This window comes from Oncorhynchus masou, chromosome 24 (genome assembly GCF_036934945.1).
Source record: "Oncorhynchus masou masou isolate Uvic2021 chromosome 24, UVic_Omas_1.1, whole genome shotgun sequence".
In the NCBI taxonomy this organism is placed as follows: Eukaryota; Metazoa; Chordata; class Actinopteri; order Salmoniformes; family Salmonidae; genus Oncorhynchus; species Oncorhynchus masou.
Genome location: NC_088235.1, coordinates 105,121,371 through 105,138,458, shown reverse-complemented (window position 1 = coordinate 105,138,458; position 17,088 = coordinate 105,121,371). Strand labels below are relative to the sequence as shown.

At 42.3% G+C, this 17,088-nt stretch overlaps 1 protein-coding gene across 1 annotated transcript in view; it reads right to left on the bottom strand.

Annotated features, from left to right (window-relative positions):
- LOC135513189 (phosphatidylinositol 3-kinase regulatory subunit gamma-like) overlaps positions 1-16,534 on the bottom strand; it is a 400,919-nt gene extending 384,385 nt beyond the window's left edge. The window contains exons 1-2 of the mRNA XM_064935982.1: positions 16,392-16,534; positions 14,919-16,015 (exon numbers count right to left, since the gene is read on the bottom strand). Of these exons, the coding sequence (XP_064792054.1) occupies positions 14,919-15,270 (352 nt within the window). The 5' untranslated portion in view covers positions 15,271-16,015; positions 16,392-16,534. The remainder of the gene's footprint in view (positions 1-14,918; positions 16,016-16,391) is intronic.
- Between the last annotated feature and the right edge of the window lie 554 nt (positions 16,535-17,088).

The following is a 17,088-nucleotide window of genomic DNA, read 5'->3' as shown; positions in this document are numbered from 1 at the left end:
TCGTTAGATTACTGCTGTTTGAAATGTAATGTATTTGACCTTTAGTTGTACACCAAAGCTTATTTAGAGATGTTTTTAGTCTTTTTTTGCGATATATTTTGTGAATCGCCCATAAGTTTGAAAAAAAAACACAAAATAATTTTTAGGCCGTATTGCTCAGCCCTATTCAGCCATACAGCTGTCTTTCTCTGTAGTTAGGGCTCAGATACATTTAACGTATACTGTGTAGGTCAGGGATAACATGCTAATTGTTCATCTACAGCTGAACATGGCAGATAGAGAGGGGGAGATGGACACGGAGACTTAGACAGAGATAGACAGAAACGAAGAAGGAGAAGTGGAGAGAAAGAGAGACAGGTAGAGAGGGAGACAGGCAGAGGAAAGAGAGGGGACAGTAATAACACATGCCATAGAGGTTAATAGCTTCTGCCAATGACTTCAAAGGAAACATCCCTTTAAACACGGACAGTTCTTGATATAACAGCCATCTCTCTGTGTCCGCGTGTGCTCATTTCCAGCAGGCGGTGTGTGGTATATGATTACCCCATTAGGGCGATTCCACGCCAGCGGGAGCTGAAAATATTTCTGCTATCTCAGATTGCTCTGGCAATTCTCACATAAAAACTTTATTGGGAGGAAGGCTGTTTGACAGATTTCTTTTTAAACATTTGTATCACAAACGATTTTTGAGGAAATCATGATGAAAGTGGCCATTTTAGGCCCTTTTTAGACCTGTACATGCCTCCTGTAAGACCCTACGATGTGTGAAGCGTACATGATGCAGACAACATGTTGGAGTCATTAAACTCCTTATAGTGTGCTTTAACATGTTGGAGTCATTATACTCCTTATAGTGTGCTTTAACATGTTGGAGTCATTATACTCCTTATAGTGTGCTTTAACATGTGGAGTCATTATAGTCCTTATAGTGTGCTTTAACATGTTGGAGTCATTATACTCCTTATAGTGTGCTTTAACATGTTGGAGTCATTATACTCCTTATAGTGTGCTTTAACATGTGGAGTCATTATACTCCTTATAGTGTGCTTTAACATGTTGGAGTCATTATACTCCTTATAGTGTGCTTTAACATGTTGGAGTCATTATACTCCTTATAGTGTGCTTTAACATGTGGAGTCATTATACTCCTTATAGTGTGCTTTAACATGTTGGAGTCATTATACTCCTTATAGTGTGCTTTAACATGTGGAGTCATTATACTCCTTATAGTGTGCTTTAACATGTTGGAGTCATTATACTCCTTATAGTGTGCTTTAACATGTTGGAGTCATTATACTCCTTATAGTGTGCTTTAACACAGATTCTGAAATACAAATGTTCACATTTATTCAACATAAAAATGACCCTTTTTGATTAAGTTTTAGATATATTGTTTGGAACATAAACACAGCAAAAGAATAAACGTCCTCTCAAGTTTATCAGTAAACTTAACATGTGTAAATATTTGTGTGAACATAACAGAATTCAACAACTGAGACATAAACTGAACAAGTTCCACACACTTGTGACTAACATAAATGGAGTAATGTGTCCCTGAACAGGGGGGGGGGGATCAAAATCAAAAGTAACAGTCAGTATCTGATGTGGCCACCAGCTGCATTAAGTACTGCAGTGCATCTCCTCCTCATGGGCTGTACCAGATTTGCCAGTTCTTGCGGTGAGATGTTACCCCACTCTTCCACCAAGGCACCTGCAAGTTCCCGGACATTCCTGGGGGGGGAATGGCCCTAGCCCTCACCCTCCTATCCAACAGGTCCCAGACGTGCTCAATGAGATTGAGATCCGGGCTCTTCGCTGGCCATGGCAGAACACTGATATTCCTGTCTTGCAGGAAATCACGGACAGAATGAGCAGTATGGCTGGTGGCATTGTTATGCTGGAGGGTCATGTCAGGATGAGCCTGCAGGAAGGGTACCACATGAGGGAGGAGGATCAAAAGCACAGTATTGAGATTGCCTGCAATGACAACAAGCTTAGTCCGATGATGCTGTGACACACCGCCACAGACCATGATGGGGACCCTCCACCTCCAAATCGATCCCGCTCCTGAGTACAGGCCTCGGTGTAACGCTCATTCCTGAGACAAAACCACGACTCGTCAATGAAGAGCACTATTTGCCAGTCCCATATGGTCCACAGACATTGGGTTTGTGCCCATAGGCGACGTTGTTGCCGGTGATGTCTGGTGAGGCCCTGCCTTACACAGGCCTACAAGCCAAGTTTCTCTCAGCCTATTGCAGACAGTCTGAGCACTGATGGAGGGATTGTGCGTTCCTGGTGTAACTCGAGGCAGTTGTTGTTACCATCCTGTAACTGTCCCGCAGGTGTGATGTTCGGATGTACCGATCCTGTGCAGGTGTTACACGTGGTCTGCCACTGTGAGGACGATCAGCTGTCCGTCCTGTCTCCCTGTGCTCTGTCTTAGGCGTCTTACATTACAGACATAGCAATTTATTGCCCTGGCCACATCTACAGTCCTCATGCCTCCTTGCAGCATGCCTAAGGCACGTTCACGCAGATGAGCAGGGACCCTGGACATCCCTTTTTTTTCCTCAGACTCAGTAGAAATGCCTCTTTGGTGTCCTAAACGTTCATAACTGTGACCTTAATTGCCTACCGTCTGTAAGCTGTTAGTGTCTTAACGACCGTTCCACAGGTGCATGTTCAATAATTGTTTATGGTTCATTGAACAAGCATGGGAAACAGTGTTTAAACCCTTTACAATGAAGATCTGGGAAGATATTTGGATTTTTACAAATGATCTTTTAAAGACAGGGTCCTGAAAAAGGGACGTTTCATTTTTTGCCTAGTTTATATTATCTTCAAACATCACATTGCCAGAGTACTTTTAATGATATGACCCATTTTGTACATATAAATGTACATTATAGGTCATTAACCAATCAACACTGTCCATTAGGATTGGTATTGGTATTTTATTAGGAACCTCATTTGCTGTTGAGAAAGCCATTTGAACAATATGTTCATTTGAGTAATATGAGATGGAAGGGAGTTCCATGCAATAATGGCTCTATATATAATAATTTACGCTTTCTTGAATTTGTTATGGATTTGAGGACTGTGAAAAGACCCCTGGTGGCATGTCTGGTGGCGTAAGTGTGTCAGAGCTGTGCGTAAGTATGAAAACAATTTTCAACACGTTTCTTATAAAAAGAAGAATTGATGCAGTCAGTCTCTCCTCAACTCCTAGCCAAGAGAGAGTGGCAGCATAGTATTTACATTAGCCATCTGATATATATTAGCCATCTGCCAGAGTTCTGCCAGCACTTGACCACATTGCAGGACAATAATCAAAATAAGTAAATTGAACCTGCAGGACTTGCTTTGTGGAGTGTGGTGTCCAAAAAGAAGAGCATCTCTATATTACAGACATACCTCTCCCCATCTTTACAACCATTGAATCTATATGTATTGTCCATGCCAGTTTACAATCTAAAGCAACACCAAGTAATTTAGTCTCCTCAACTTGTTCAACAGCCACACCATTCATTACTAGATTCAGCTGAGGTCTAGAGCTTAGGGAATAATTTGTATCAAATACAATGCTCTTAGTTTTAGAGATGATCAGGACCAGTTTATTACTGGCCACCCATATCAAAACTGACTGCAACTCCTTGTTAAGAGATTAAGGGTTTCAGTGACTTCATTAGCTGTGGTTGCTGAGAGGGCATTCGGAAAGTATTGACTTTTTCTACATTTTGTTACATTACATTATTCTAAAATGGATTATTTTAATGTTTTCCTCATCACTCTACAAACAATACCCCATAATGACAAAGAGGTAACAGATTTTTAGAATGTTTGCAAGTTTATATATGTTTTTTAAACAGAAATATTTACATAAGTATTTAGACCCTGGGCCTCCCGAGTGGCACAGCGGTCTACGGCCCTACATCACAGCGCTAGAGGCGTCACTACAGATCTGCACTACAGAACCGGTTCGATCCCCGGCTGTGTCGCAGCCGGCTGCGACTGGGAGACCCATGAGGCGTTGCACAATTGGCCCAGCGTCGTCCGGGATAGGGGAAGGATTCGGCCAGCTGGGATGTCCATGTCCCATCGCGCTCTATCGACTCCTTGTGGCTGCCCGGGCGCATGCACTGACTTCGGTTGCTAGTTGTACGGTGTTTCCTCCGACACATTGGAGTGGCTGGCTTCCCGGTTAAGCAAGCAGTGTGCCAAGAAGCAGTGCGGCTGGGCGGGACAGGATTATGTTGAGGCACAGATCTGGGGAAGGGTACCAAAAACAGCATTGAAGGTCCCCAAGAACACAGTGGCCTTCATTTTTAAATGGAAGAAGTTTGGAACCACCAAGACAATTGGGAGAGAAGAGCCTTGGTCAGGGAGGTGACCAAGAACAGAGTTCCTCTCTGGAGATGGGAGAATCTTCCAGAAAGACAACCATCTCCGCAGTACTCTACCAATCAGGCCTTTATGGTAGTGGCCACTTCTCAGTAAAAGGAACAAGACAGCCCGCTTGGAGTTTGCCAAAAGGCACCTAAAAGACTCTCAGACCATGAGAAACAAGATTCTCTGGTCTGATGAAACCAAGATTGAACTCTTTGGCCTGAATGAACCTGGCACCCACCCTACTGGGAAGCGTGGTGGTGGCAGCATCATACTGTGGGGATGTTTTTCAGCGGCAGGGACTGGGAGACTAGTCAGGATCAAGGGGAAGATGAATGGAGTAAAGTACAGAGAGATCCTTGATGATAACCTGCTCCAGAGCGCTCAGGACCTCAAACTGGGGTGAAGGTTCACTTCCAACAGGTCAACGACCCTAAGCACACAGCCAAGACAACGCAGAAACGGCTTTGGTACAAGTCTCTGAATGTCCTTGAGTGGCCCAGCAAGAGCTTGAACCCGATAAAATATCTCTGGAGAGACCTAAAATTAGCTGTGCAGCGACACTCACCATCCAACCTGACAGAGAGGATCTGCAGAGAAGAATGGGGGAAACTCCACAAAGATAGGTGTGCCAAGCTTGTAGCAAGGCTGTAATCGCTGCCAAAGTTAGCTAGTTAACCCACAGTTCCGAGGCCGTCATTGAAAATAAGAATTTGTTCTTAACCTCTCTGGCACACCCGGGATGCATTCGCCAACAATAAATGCAAATGCGCTACGCCAAATGCTAATAGCACTCGTTAAAACTCAAACGTTCATTAAAATTCACATACAGGGTAGTCAATTCAAGCTACACTCGTTGTGAATCAAGCCAACGAGTCAGATTTGTAAAATGCTTTTCGGCGAAAGCATGAGTAGCTATTGTCTGATAGCAGACAAGACGCCGAAATACCAGAAGGTACGTAAACAAAGGAATTAGCGTAGCCGGCGCTACACAAAACGCAGAAATAAAATATAAAACATTCATTACCTTTGACGAGATTCTTTGTTGGCACTCCTATATGTCCCGTAAACATCACAATTGGGTCTTTTTTTCGATTAAATCGGTCCTTGTGTACCCAAAATGTCAATTTATGAACACCGTCAGATCCAGTAAAAACACATTTTTTAAACGCGACGTTATTTTTTAAAATTAAAAAAGTTGCCTATAAACTTTGACAAAACACTTCAAACTACTTCTGTAATCCAACTTTAGGTATTACTAAACATTAATAAACGATCAAATTGATCACGGAGCGATCTGTATTCAATAAGCACGAGTTTGGGTAACGTAACTAACTTTTCCGGTTCCATTGTTTACAGCTGTGGACTTGACAACCGGATGTGGCTATTACTCAGATGACCAAGGATTTAGTTGAATCGAAATCACAACACTGGCGACATCGTGTGGAAGCTGTAAGAACTGTAATCTCACTCTTAATTATTTTTCCTTCCAATAGACAATACATGGGCTGGTGGATTGATTTTTTCTTCGTCGATTTAATGACCAGGTTTTCTGGCGATTTTGACCACGGAACTCATTCTGTTATAGTCACAGACACCATTGAACCAGTTCTAGAAACTTCAGAGTGTTTTCTATGCACACATACTAATCATATGCATATACTATATTCCTGGCATGAGTAGCAGGACGTTGAAATGTTGCGCGATTTTTCACAGAATGTTGAAAAAAGTAGCCCGATCTCTAAGAGGTTTTAACTGACATGCCTAGTTAAATAAAGGTAAAAATAAAATAAAAAGTGATTTAACAAAGTATGGGTATGAATACTTATGTAAATGTGATATTTCCGTATTTTTTATTTTATTTTAACCTGTTTTTGCTTTGTCATTATGGGGTATTGTGTGTAGATTGATGAGTGAAAATGCAATTTAATCAATTTAAGAATAAGGCTGTAACGTAACAAAATGTGGAAAAAGTCAAAGGGTCTGAATACTTTTCAAATACACTGTATATGGTTGAATCACCAGCATACATGAACACACAGGCTTTGTTCAATGCCAGTGGCATGTCATTGGTAAAACATAAAAACAAGTAGAAAGCCTAGAGAACTGCCCTGCGGTACACCACACCCTAAATGTTTGACATTATAGAATCTTCCATTAAAGAAAACCCTCTGAGTTCTACTAGATAGATAGTTCTGAATCCACGATATGGCAGAGGTTGAAGAGCCATAAAACATACGTTTTTTTTTTCAAAAACAAGTTATGGTCAATAATATCAAAAGCTGCACTGAAATCTTACAGTACAGCTCCCACAATCTTCGTCTTCTTAATTTCTGTCAACCAATCATCAGTCATTTGCGTCAGTGCAGTACATGTTGAGTGTCCTTCTCTATAAGCCTGATGAAAGTCTGTTGTCGATTTGTTTACAGAGAAATAGCATTGTATTTGGTCAAACAATTTTTCCAACTGTTTGCTAAGAGCTTGCAGCAAGCTGTTTGGTCTGTTGTTAGAACTAGTAAAGACCGATTTACCACTCTTGGGTAGCGGACAAACGCCTTCCTCTAGACTCAGATTAAAGATTTGACAGATAGGAGTGGCCATAGAGTCAGCTACCATCCTCAGTAGCTTTCCATCTAAGTTGTCAATGCCAGGTTTGTCATTATTGATGGACTAGAATAATTTGTCTCCTGTCCCACACTAACTTTACAAAATAAAAATGTACAATGCTTTTCTTCATTATTCATTTTTTTAAGCATGAATACAAAGACTCACTGTTCGCTGTTGGCATTTCCTGCTTAAGTTTGCCCACTTTGCCAATTAAGTAATCACTAAAATAAGTGTCGGAGGAAACAACGTACACTTTGCCAATTAAGTAATCACTAAAATAATTGGCGACATCAAACGGTTTTGTGATGAATAAGCCGTCTGATTCGATGAAAGATGGAGTTGAATTTGTCTTTCTGCCCATCATTTCATTTCAAGTACGCCAAAGTTTGTTTTCCATCATTGATCTTGGCTTCATGTAGCACATTCAGAAAATCACCAGCAGAGGGAGTTTCATTTAAATCCATTTTCCCATTCCCTGTGTTGGTGGTGATGATAAAATGGATCATAACTTCAGAATTAGAAAGCCCACTCTGGATCCAAACAATGTCTTAAAATTAACTAAATCAAAAAGGGTTGTTTTGAGATATTTATATTAATATTTTGAATGTTGAATAAATAAATGAATGTGAACATTTGTATTTCAGAATCTGGACATACTCCACATGTTAAAGCACACTATAAGGAGTATAATGACTCCACATGTTAAAGCACACTATAAGGAGTATAATGACTCAACATGTTAAAGCACACTATAAGGAGTATAATGACTCCACATGTTAAAGCACACTATAAGGAGTATAATGACTCCAACATGTTAAAGCACACTATAAGGACTATAATGACTCCACATGTTAAAGCACACTATAAGGAGTATAATGACTCCACATGTTAAAGCACACTATAAGGAGTATAATGACTCCAACATGTTAAAGCACACTATAAGGACTATAATGACTCCAACATGTTAAAGCACACTATAAGGAGTATAATGACTCCAACATGTTAAAGCACACTATAAGAAGTATAATGACTCCACATGTTAAAGCACACTATAAGGAGTATAATGACTCCACATGTTAAAGCACACTATAAGGAGTATAATGACTCCAACATGTTAAAGCACACTATAAGGAGTATAATGACTCCAACATGTTAAAGCACACTATAAGGAGTATAATGACTCCACATGTTAAAGCACACTATAAGGAGTATAATGACTCCAACATGTTAAAGCACACTATAAGGAGTATAATGACTCCACATGTTAAAGCACACTATAAGGAGTATAATGACTCCACATGTTAAAGCACACTATAAGGACTATAATGACTCCACATGTTAAAGCACACTATAAGGAGTATAATGACTCCACATGTTAAAGCACACTATAAGGAGTATAATGACTCCAACATGTTAAAGCACACTATAAGGACTATAATGACTCCAACATGTTAAAGCACACTATAAGGAGTATAATGACTCCAACATGTTAAAGCACACTATAAGAAGTATAATGACTCCACATGTTAAAGCACACTATAAGGAGTATAATGACTCCACATGTTAAAGCACACTATAAGGAGTATAATGACTCCAACATGTTAAAGCACACTATAAGGAGTATAATGACTCCAACATGTTAAAGCACACTATAAGGAGTATAATGACTCCACATGTTAAAGCACACTATAAGGAGTATAATGACTCCAACATGTTAAAGCACACTATAAGGAGTATAATGACTCCAACATGTTAAAGCACACTATAAGAAGTATAATGACTCCAACATGTTAAAGCACACTATAAGGAGTATAATGACTCCAACATGTTAAAGCACACTATAAGGAGTATAATGACTCCACATGTTAAAGCACACTATAAGGACTATAATGACTCCACATGTTAAAGCACACTATAAGGAGTATAATGACTCCACATGTTAAAGCACACTATAAGGAGTATAATGACTCCAACATGTTAAAGCACACTATAAGGAGTATAATGACTCCAACATGTTAAAGCACACTATAAGGAGTATAATGACTCGACATGTTAAAGCACACTATAAGGAGTATAATGACTCCAACATGTTAAAGCACACTATAAGGAGTATAATGACTCAAACATGTTAAAGCACACTATAAGGAGTATAATGACTCCAACATGTTAAAGCACACTATAAGGAGTATAATGACTCCAACATGTTGTCTGCATCATGTACGCTTCACATCACAGGGTCTTACAGGAGGCATGTACAGGTCTAAAATGGGCCTAAAATGGCCACTTTCATCATGATTTTCACAAAAATGGTTTGTGATACAAATGTAAAAAGCAAATCAAGCATCCTTCCTCCCAATTAAGTTTTTATGTGAGAATTTCCAGAACAATCTGACATACCAGAAATATTTTCAGCTCCAGCTGGTGTGAAATTGCCTATTCCCTTCACAAAGAACCCTGACTAGTCTGCATGGATCCGCCACCTCTGCTCCATACCTGCAGGTAATTATCACACAGCCAACAGGGATTTATTTGCCACTGTCATAATTGCAGCGTACTTGTTGTATTTATCTCACTAGCGCTGATGCTTGGTGAGATAGATAGGGGGATGTTCGCTAATCGCTATCTCAGTGCAGTTTCACACAGACACACTTGTTGTATTTATCTCACTAGCGCTGATGCTTGGTGAGATAGACAGGGGGATGTTCGCTAATTGCTGCTATCTATCAGTTCAGTTTCACACAGACACACTCACCTGATTGGAATTGACTGTTACTGGAGGTGTGGGAATTGGCTGATGTACGTTCAAGAGTGTAACAGGAAGAAGAAGTGAAGGACTATGGGTATAATAATTCAGAGACCCTAATCGTGTTCATCTTTGAGCGACCCCATAATTCCATCAAATAATGTGCCTCACCCTTGGGACTCTAGAATTTAAAGGTAGATTCAGTGAAATGACGTTGCCATGAGCAGCACCGCGGATATTGAGATGGGAGAGATGCAAGACTTTGCTCTCACAGTCACACACAGTATCTGCGCATGTGCACGGGTTCGCTTCACTCTGTTACTCTGTGCGTCACAGTAGACTGTTCGAGATTGTGCAGATTGAAAATGCGGCAACCTAAATTTGCATGATGCCCTGTTCCAAGTTGTCAAATGAGGGTTTGTAAGGTCATGAAAAGTCATGGAAATTAGTTTCATAATTGTTGTTAATGTAATTCATGAACACACACTTTTAAATATTATCAATCGACATATCCGTCATTAACGGAATGAACCTTCAGTGCATGTCTGTGTGTGCCAGTTTGCCGTTGCCTGAGGAGAGGGCGACATTTCAGCGGCAGGTATAAAATAATGAAAGTACAACACAGACTAACTATAGCTAACTAGGTATTCACGTCGTTGTCGCCTTTCCACTGTCACTGTAGGTAGATAGGCTAAATAAATCTGCACCGTTGGAAAACTGGGATTCCCCTCTATTAAACAGCAGCAATGTAATTGCTACAACGTTAAAGGAAAAGTCCACCATTAGTCCATTGTTGACATAAGCAACACATTTTGGGATTGTCAGCAATCAAGTTGTCAAGATATATAACTTTCAAATACAGAAATCATCCTGTATGATACATTTTGCAAATGAAATAAATTAATTAGGCCCTAATCTATGGATATCACGTGACTGGGCAGGCTGGGAGGGCATAGACCCACCCACTGGGGAGCCAGGCCCAGCCAATCAGAATGTGTTTTTCCCCACAAGAGGGCTTTATTACAGACAGAATATGTAGCGAGGGCCAGCTGACTAAAGCATACAGGTCGCAGTGGTGGGTGGTATAAGGTGCTTTAGTAACAAAACGGATGGCACTGTGATAAACTGCATCCAGTTTGCTGAGTAGAGTGTTGGAAGCTATTTTGTAGATGACATCGCCGAAGTCGAGGATCGGTAGGATAGTCAGTTTTACTAGGGTAAGTTTGGCGGCGTGAGTGAAGGAGGCTTTGTTGCGGAATAGAAAGCCGACTTGATTTTAGATTGGAGATGTTTGATATGAGTCTGAAAGGAGAGTTTACAGTCTAGCCAGACACCTAGGTACTTATAGATGTCCACATATTCTAGGTCGGAACCACCCAGGGTGGTGATGCTAGTCGGGCGTGCAGGTGCAGGCAGCGAACGGTTGAAAAGCATGCATTTGGTTTTACTAGCGTTTAAGAGCAGTTGGAGGCCACGGAAGGAGTGTTGTATGGCATTGAAGCTCGTTTGGAGGTTAGATAGCACAGTGTCCAAGGACGGGCCGGAAGTATACAGAATGGTGTCATCTGCGTAGAGGTGGATCAGGGAATCGCCCGCAGCAAGAGCAACATCATTGATATATACAGAGAAATGAGTGGGCCCCATTGAATGCCTTTGGAATGAATTGGAAAGCCGACTGCGCGCCAGGCCTAATCGCCCAACATCAGTGCCCGACCTCACTAATGCTCTTGTGGCTGAATGGAAGGAAGTCACCGCAACAATGTTCCAACATCTAGTGGAAAGCCTTCCCAGAAGAGTGGAGGCTGTTACAGCAGCAAAGGGGAGGACCAACTCCATATTAATGCCCATGATTTTGAAATTAGATGTTAGCCTACCTTATCCATTTGATCCCTGAATGAAGGAATAATTTTATAAAGACAAAAGCACTTGGTTTGTTACCCAATATTTTTTCTCAAGGGTGGCAACCATACTCCAGGATAGCTACTGGGTGTGCAGGCTTTTGTTCAAGCCCTGGTCTAACCAAGTTGTAGCCTAAACGTCATCTGCTCAACATGACCTTGATATGCAGGCTTGGAGTTTCAGGGTTCGATCAAAAGCCAAGCCTGCACACCCAGGAAATCTCCAGATGGCAGGTTGACCACACAACGGCAGGAGATGAACTTCGGATTAGACAAAGCAACCATCCAGTGTCAATAATGGTAACTTTTACGTTTTTCATGTAGGCTATAATAATAGTCATGAAAATTTGGTGAAGTCATTGAAAATGTGTATGAACCCTTAAATGTGAATAATCAGAGTGAACACAGTCTAATGGAACGACTTGGAAAAAGACAGCTCCTGCACTTCTTTCATCCCAAGTCAAGCACGGATCTACGTCATATCGTTGAGTCTACCTTTAATCCATTCTTACTCCGCTTCTCTGCCTGCCAAGCCGAGGTGATGAAGGAAGAGGAGAGAATGGTGTGGAATACCTGTACCGTCCCATACCGTAGTACCGTACACCTAAGATCTGCCAGACTTTTCAGCAGTGATAGAAGTGTAGATTGGCCACTACTCTTCCCTCTGCAAACTAAGACCTCCATGTTCCTCTGCTGCTGCTGCTGCTGCTGCTGCTTGTTGTTTCTACTGCTGCTGCTGGAAGTGAGGTGATATGTGATTGGAGGAGTGTAGCGTGTCAGCCCCATGATCCAATGCACCAGCAAGCCAATCAATTATTCAAGTCAAATACAGTCTTGTGCCTGGGAGGAAGAACGGCTGGAGGGACTGAGGACTGATGGCCTAGTTTAGCTTAGTCTGAATGGCTGGCTAGGAGTCTCATAACATAACAACGGCTATCCAGTAGACCGTTTATAAAGCAACGAGAGAGCGAGTGATACAGAGAGACTAAGATAAACGGAGACTCGGAGAGACAGAGAGAGAGAAAGTGAAATATAAATAAATAACAGAAAACAGGCCTAAACTATTCCCATAAAAGAGACAAGCATGGCAGACAATTAAGCAGAACAGTCCTGGAATAATCCGCCTGGCCCATTTAGCAGATAAACAACGGCAACACTATGCAACTTTTTTTTTTAGGAAAACAGCTAACTTCCTGCAATTCTACACATTTTCCATTGGGCAGAGAGACAATGTTGTGGTTTTAAAGCTAATTTCATGCCATTCTACACATGTTTGCTATGGGGCAGAAAGAAAAAAAGTGTTGTTTTATAGCTAATTTCATGCTATTCTACACATTTTTCAATGAGGCTGAGAGAAATTGTTGCATTTTTAAAGGTAATATCCTGCACTTCTAAACATTTTTGCCATGGCTTATGACATGTTCTTAGGGTTGGGCCTCAGAGCCCTCTAACCAGAAATGTGTAGAATAGTCAGAAATTTGCTTCAAAACTCCTGCCTTGCGGAGGTGTCCGGTACGTCACTGTTCAGCAGCCCTAACCCCAGGCCAGACAGACAGAGCTAAAACAGAGCTCACCCAGCCCTGTAAAAACACTAATCAAAGCCTGCCAAATAGAGGATAGCTATTTAAGTGTTACTTTAGCTTGCTCACAAGCAAGTCTGGATACAGGCTTATACCAGAGCTTGTCCTCTTTGTGAAGAGTGCTGCGTTTGTTCATCTGGATGCTGAATAAAACATCAAAACAAATCCAGCTGCCTGCGAGTCATGACACTCTCAGACTCACACCACACACACACACACACACACACACACACACACACACACACACACACACACACACACACACACACACACACACACACACACACACACACACACTCACACACACACACACACACACAGGCACACACACGTAGACCTAGCTCTTTTCAAAAACACATACACATCGTCTTCGTAAACACAAATGCTAGTGCATCTTCATTTTAGCAGAACTAACACCAAGGTTTGGTTAGGAACTAATTCAGTGACAGGAACACTCAGTGCAAGACAACAGCGCTAACGCAGGTTAGCATCTTTGAGGCTGGCTGTGCATCTGGAGCACATGGGAGCCTACTGGAGCACACAGGGGTGTGGCTGTGTCACAACATGTTCACTTCTCAGGACTGGTCTGGTGGAAGTACAGAAATACACTCTTTTATCTTTTTCTGCAGTAAAGCTTTAACACATGCTTCAGACAGGCAACCCAATTCACACTCTGGTCCACGATGACTCACAACATAACAGACTGCCATTCAGTCAGTGATATTGTTTGTCTCTAGTCCAGAATTACAACAAAACCCAGTGGTATACACTGAACAAAAATATAAACGCAACATGTAAAGTATTGTTCCCATGTTTCATGAGCTGAAATAAAAGATCACAAAAATGTTCCATATGCCAAACCGTTTATTTCTCTCAAATTGTGTGCACACATTTGTTCACATCCCTGTTAGTGAGCATTTCTCATTTACCAAGATAATCTATCCTCCTGACAGTGGCATATCAAGAAGCCGATTAAACAGCATGATCATTACACAGGTGCACCTTGTGCTAGGGACAATAAAAGGCCACTCTAAAATGTGCATTTTTGTCTCACAACACAATGCCACAGATGTATCAAGTTTGGAGGGAGCGTGCAATTGGCATGCTGACTACAGGAATGTCCACCAGCTGTTGCCAGAGAATGTTTATTTCTCTACCATAAGTCGTCTCCAACGTCATTTTAGAGGATTTGGCAATATGTCCAACTGACCTCACAACCGCAGACCATGTGTATGGCGTCGTGTGGGCAAGCGGTTTACTGATGTCAACGTTGTGAAGAGTGTGGTTATGGTATGGGCAGGCAAAAGCTATGGAAAAGGAACACAATTGAATTTTATCGATGGCAATTTGAATGCACAGAAATACCGTGACTAGATCCTGAGGCCCATTTTTTTAAGTATCTTTGACCAACAGATGCAAATCTGTATTCACAGTCATGTGAAATCCATAGATTGGGGCCTAATGAATTTATTACAATTGACTGATTTCCTCAAATGAACTGTAACTCAGTAAAATCATAGAAATTACTGCATGTTGCGTTAATATTTTTGTTCAGTATAGATTACCAGACCAAACCGTAAAGCCAAGCACCATTACATTTCAGGTCATAACAGATAGCTCTAACATTTACCAGATGGCCAGTCTCCATGTTTCTGAATGGAGTACTCTTGGCATGCCCCCACCCTCAGTTCCAAAACTTACCTCCTGCTGCAGCGGCCCCTGTAGGCTGGTGTCCGGGCCCCACGCTGCTCTGTGTTCCCCCAGGCGTTGGGGGAACGGGTCTGGGCCAGGGCTTGGCGGCAGGCAGCCCCTGCCTCAGCACCCCAGTGTACTCCACAAACGTCCCGGGGAAGTCGCCCTTCTCTTTGGTCCGCTCGTTGGTGCCGTGCAGCCATCCCTTGGGGCTGTGGTGTTCATCCCCTTCCTGGTAGTCCTTCAGAGAGGCCTTCAGGACCGTCAGGATGTCCCCTGGCTGGAGGCTGATGTCATCACCATGCTCCCGTTTGTACTCGAAGAGTGCGAGGTACTGGAAGCTGCTGTCATTGGCTGTCATGGCGACAGTCACAGGCTCATCGATAGTCCCTCAGGCTTCAACTGAGGTCTGCTGCGTCACTGATTCAAGTCCTCTGTTTTACTTTGCAAACTTAAATCCAATGCCTTAGCGAGGACTAGTACTTTAGTGTTCACCCAAAAGTCTAGGAGCCCTTGAGTTGAAGAGAATAGTATAGAATCAGCGAGAAACTGCACCATTCACCGAGGAGGAGAAACCAGACAGTGGGTCTGTTTGTCGTCCTCGGTTAGGTACACTTCTGATGTTCCACCCCTCTGTCTGCCTGTCTATCAGTCAGTCAGTCTCAACTCTCCCGTCTGGTGTGTCCAGGGCTTGTGGAGGTCTGAGGTGGGCATGGAGGAGAGACAGAGACAGAGACAGACTGGGGGGGGGGGGGCAGAGGAGGGTAGCACTGAGTAGCACTGTTTCAAGACAGGGTGACCTAGAGCCCTTGATGGGGTTGATGGGGTGTGTCCCTCGACTCCGAGATTCTAAGGTTCTGCAGAGTTGGCAGTGTTCCACAGATAGATGTGGGATCCTCCTACCCAGTGTCCCCTCTGTTCTGTCAGTCAGGTGTTGCAGCACAGTGAACTCAGGACAGGCCACCCTAGCTCCCTCCCACACCTGGATAACATTAATCCACTGCAGAGCAGACAGGCAGGGCATCCAGTCCAGCACTAGCTCTCTCTACTCCAGCAGAATGCCTTAAACACAGGTCTCACTGCTGCCAGCCAGCCCTACCTGGAAACTTCACCAAGTTACATGGTTATAGCCTCCTTATTAGGACATTAAATATGTTGATATAATGATATAACAAGCCATATTATTATATGTTATTATTTGCATCACTATTGACAGGAAGCAATAAAAGGATCATTTATAGTAACGCAATACAGAATTTACAGACATGAGAAAAATCTACCATTATTTCAATAGACATATTACATTGTGTGTGGCTAATATTATACATTAGGCCTACATATTATATGATAGCCACACTATAAAATGAAGGCATGGAATCAAACGTGTCACATATAAAATGTGACTGGGCGAATAGGAACTTTAGAGCAACAAGCAAAAACTCGAGTGGTAGCCTATTTTGTGAAATTGCGGCGTAAACTTACCTTTCAGTGCCGTAGAGCTCTTGCCTTCTATCCGTGCACCGTTATCCAATTTATGTGACTTGCTTGTTAAAATGCACACGGTATAAAAGACAGACGAATATAAAAGCAGACGTCCATATAGCCCGGTATAAAAATGCGTGGCTGGTCCACACCTCGAGCCAGACCTGCTCCCAATACTCGAGAACTGCGCGTAGTGATGTCAGAGACCACACCCCCGGCGTCTGCGAATTATTCTGGTAGAGAAGGTGCACTACTGCAGTAGGCAATACTTCAACTGAGGTTAATAGTGCTTACCGTTGAAACCCTAATTATTATGTTTTACCACATTTAGCATTAGACCTGTCGTAGTTAACTCGCATGTGCGGAATGAACACAGGGTCCAAATCGCGACGGGCGGTCATGTAGGCTTGGATAGTTGGAGCTGCGTCAGAATGATGATAAATTAGCCTATGTAGCCCGCTCATCTGAACTGAATTTTGCGCGCCTCTGGTAAAAACTATCAATCTCACATGGATTGCTTTTAGAGTTGAAAGAACGGCTGATATTTCGGACGGTGTGGCAGCAGTGCTGCTATCCTAATTTAATCACAACTGGACCGTTACAAACCGTTCCACTGCTAGGGGCAATCTGCTACGTCACGTGTGCACATTTTCAGTCTCGCTGTAATTTAGGCCACTGTCACAGGCAGAAATCTGTT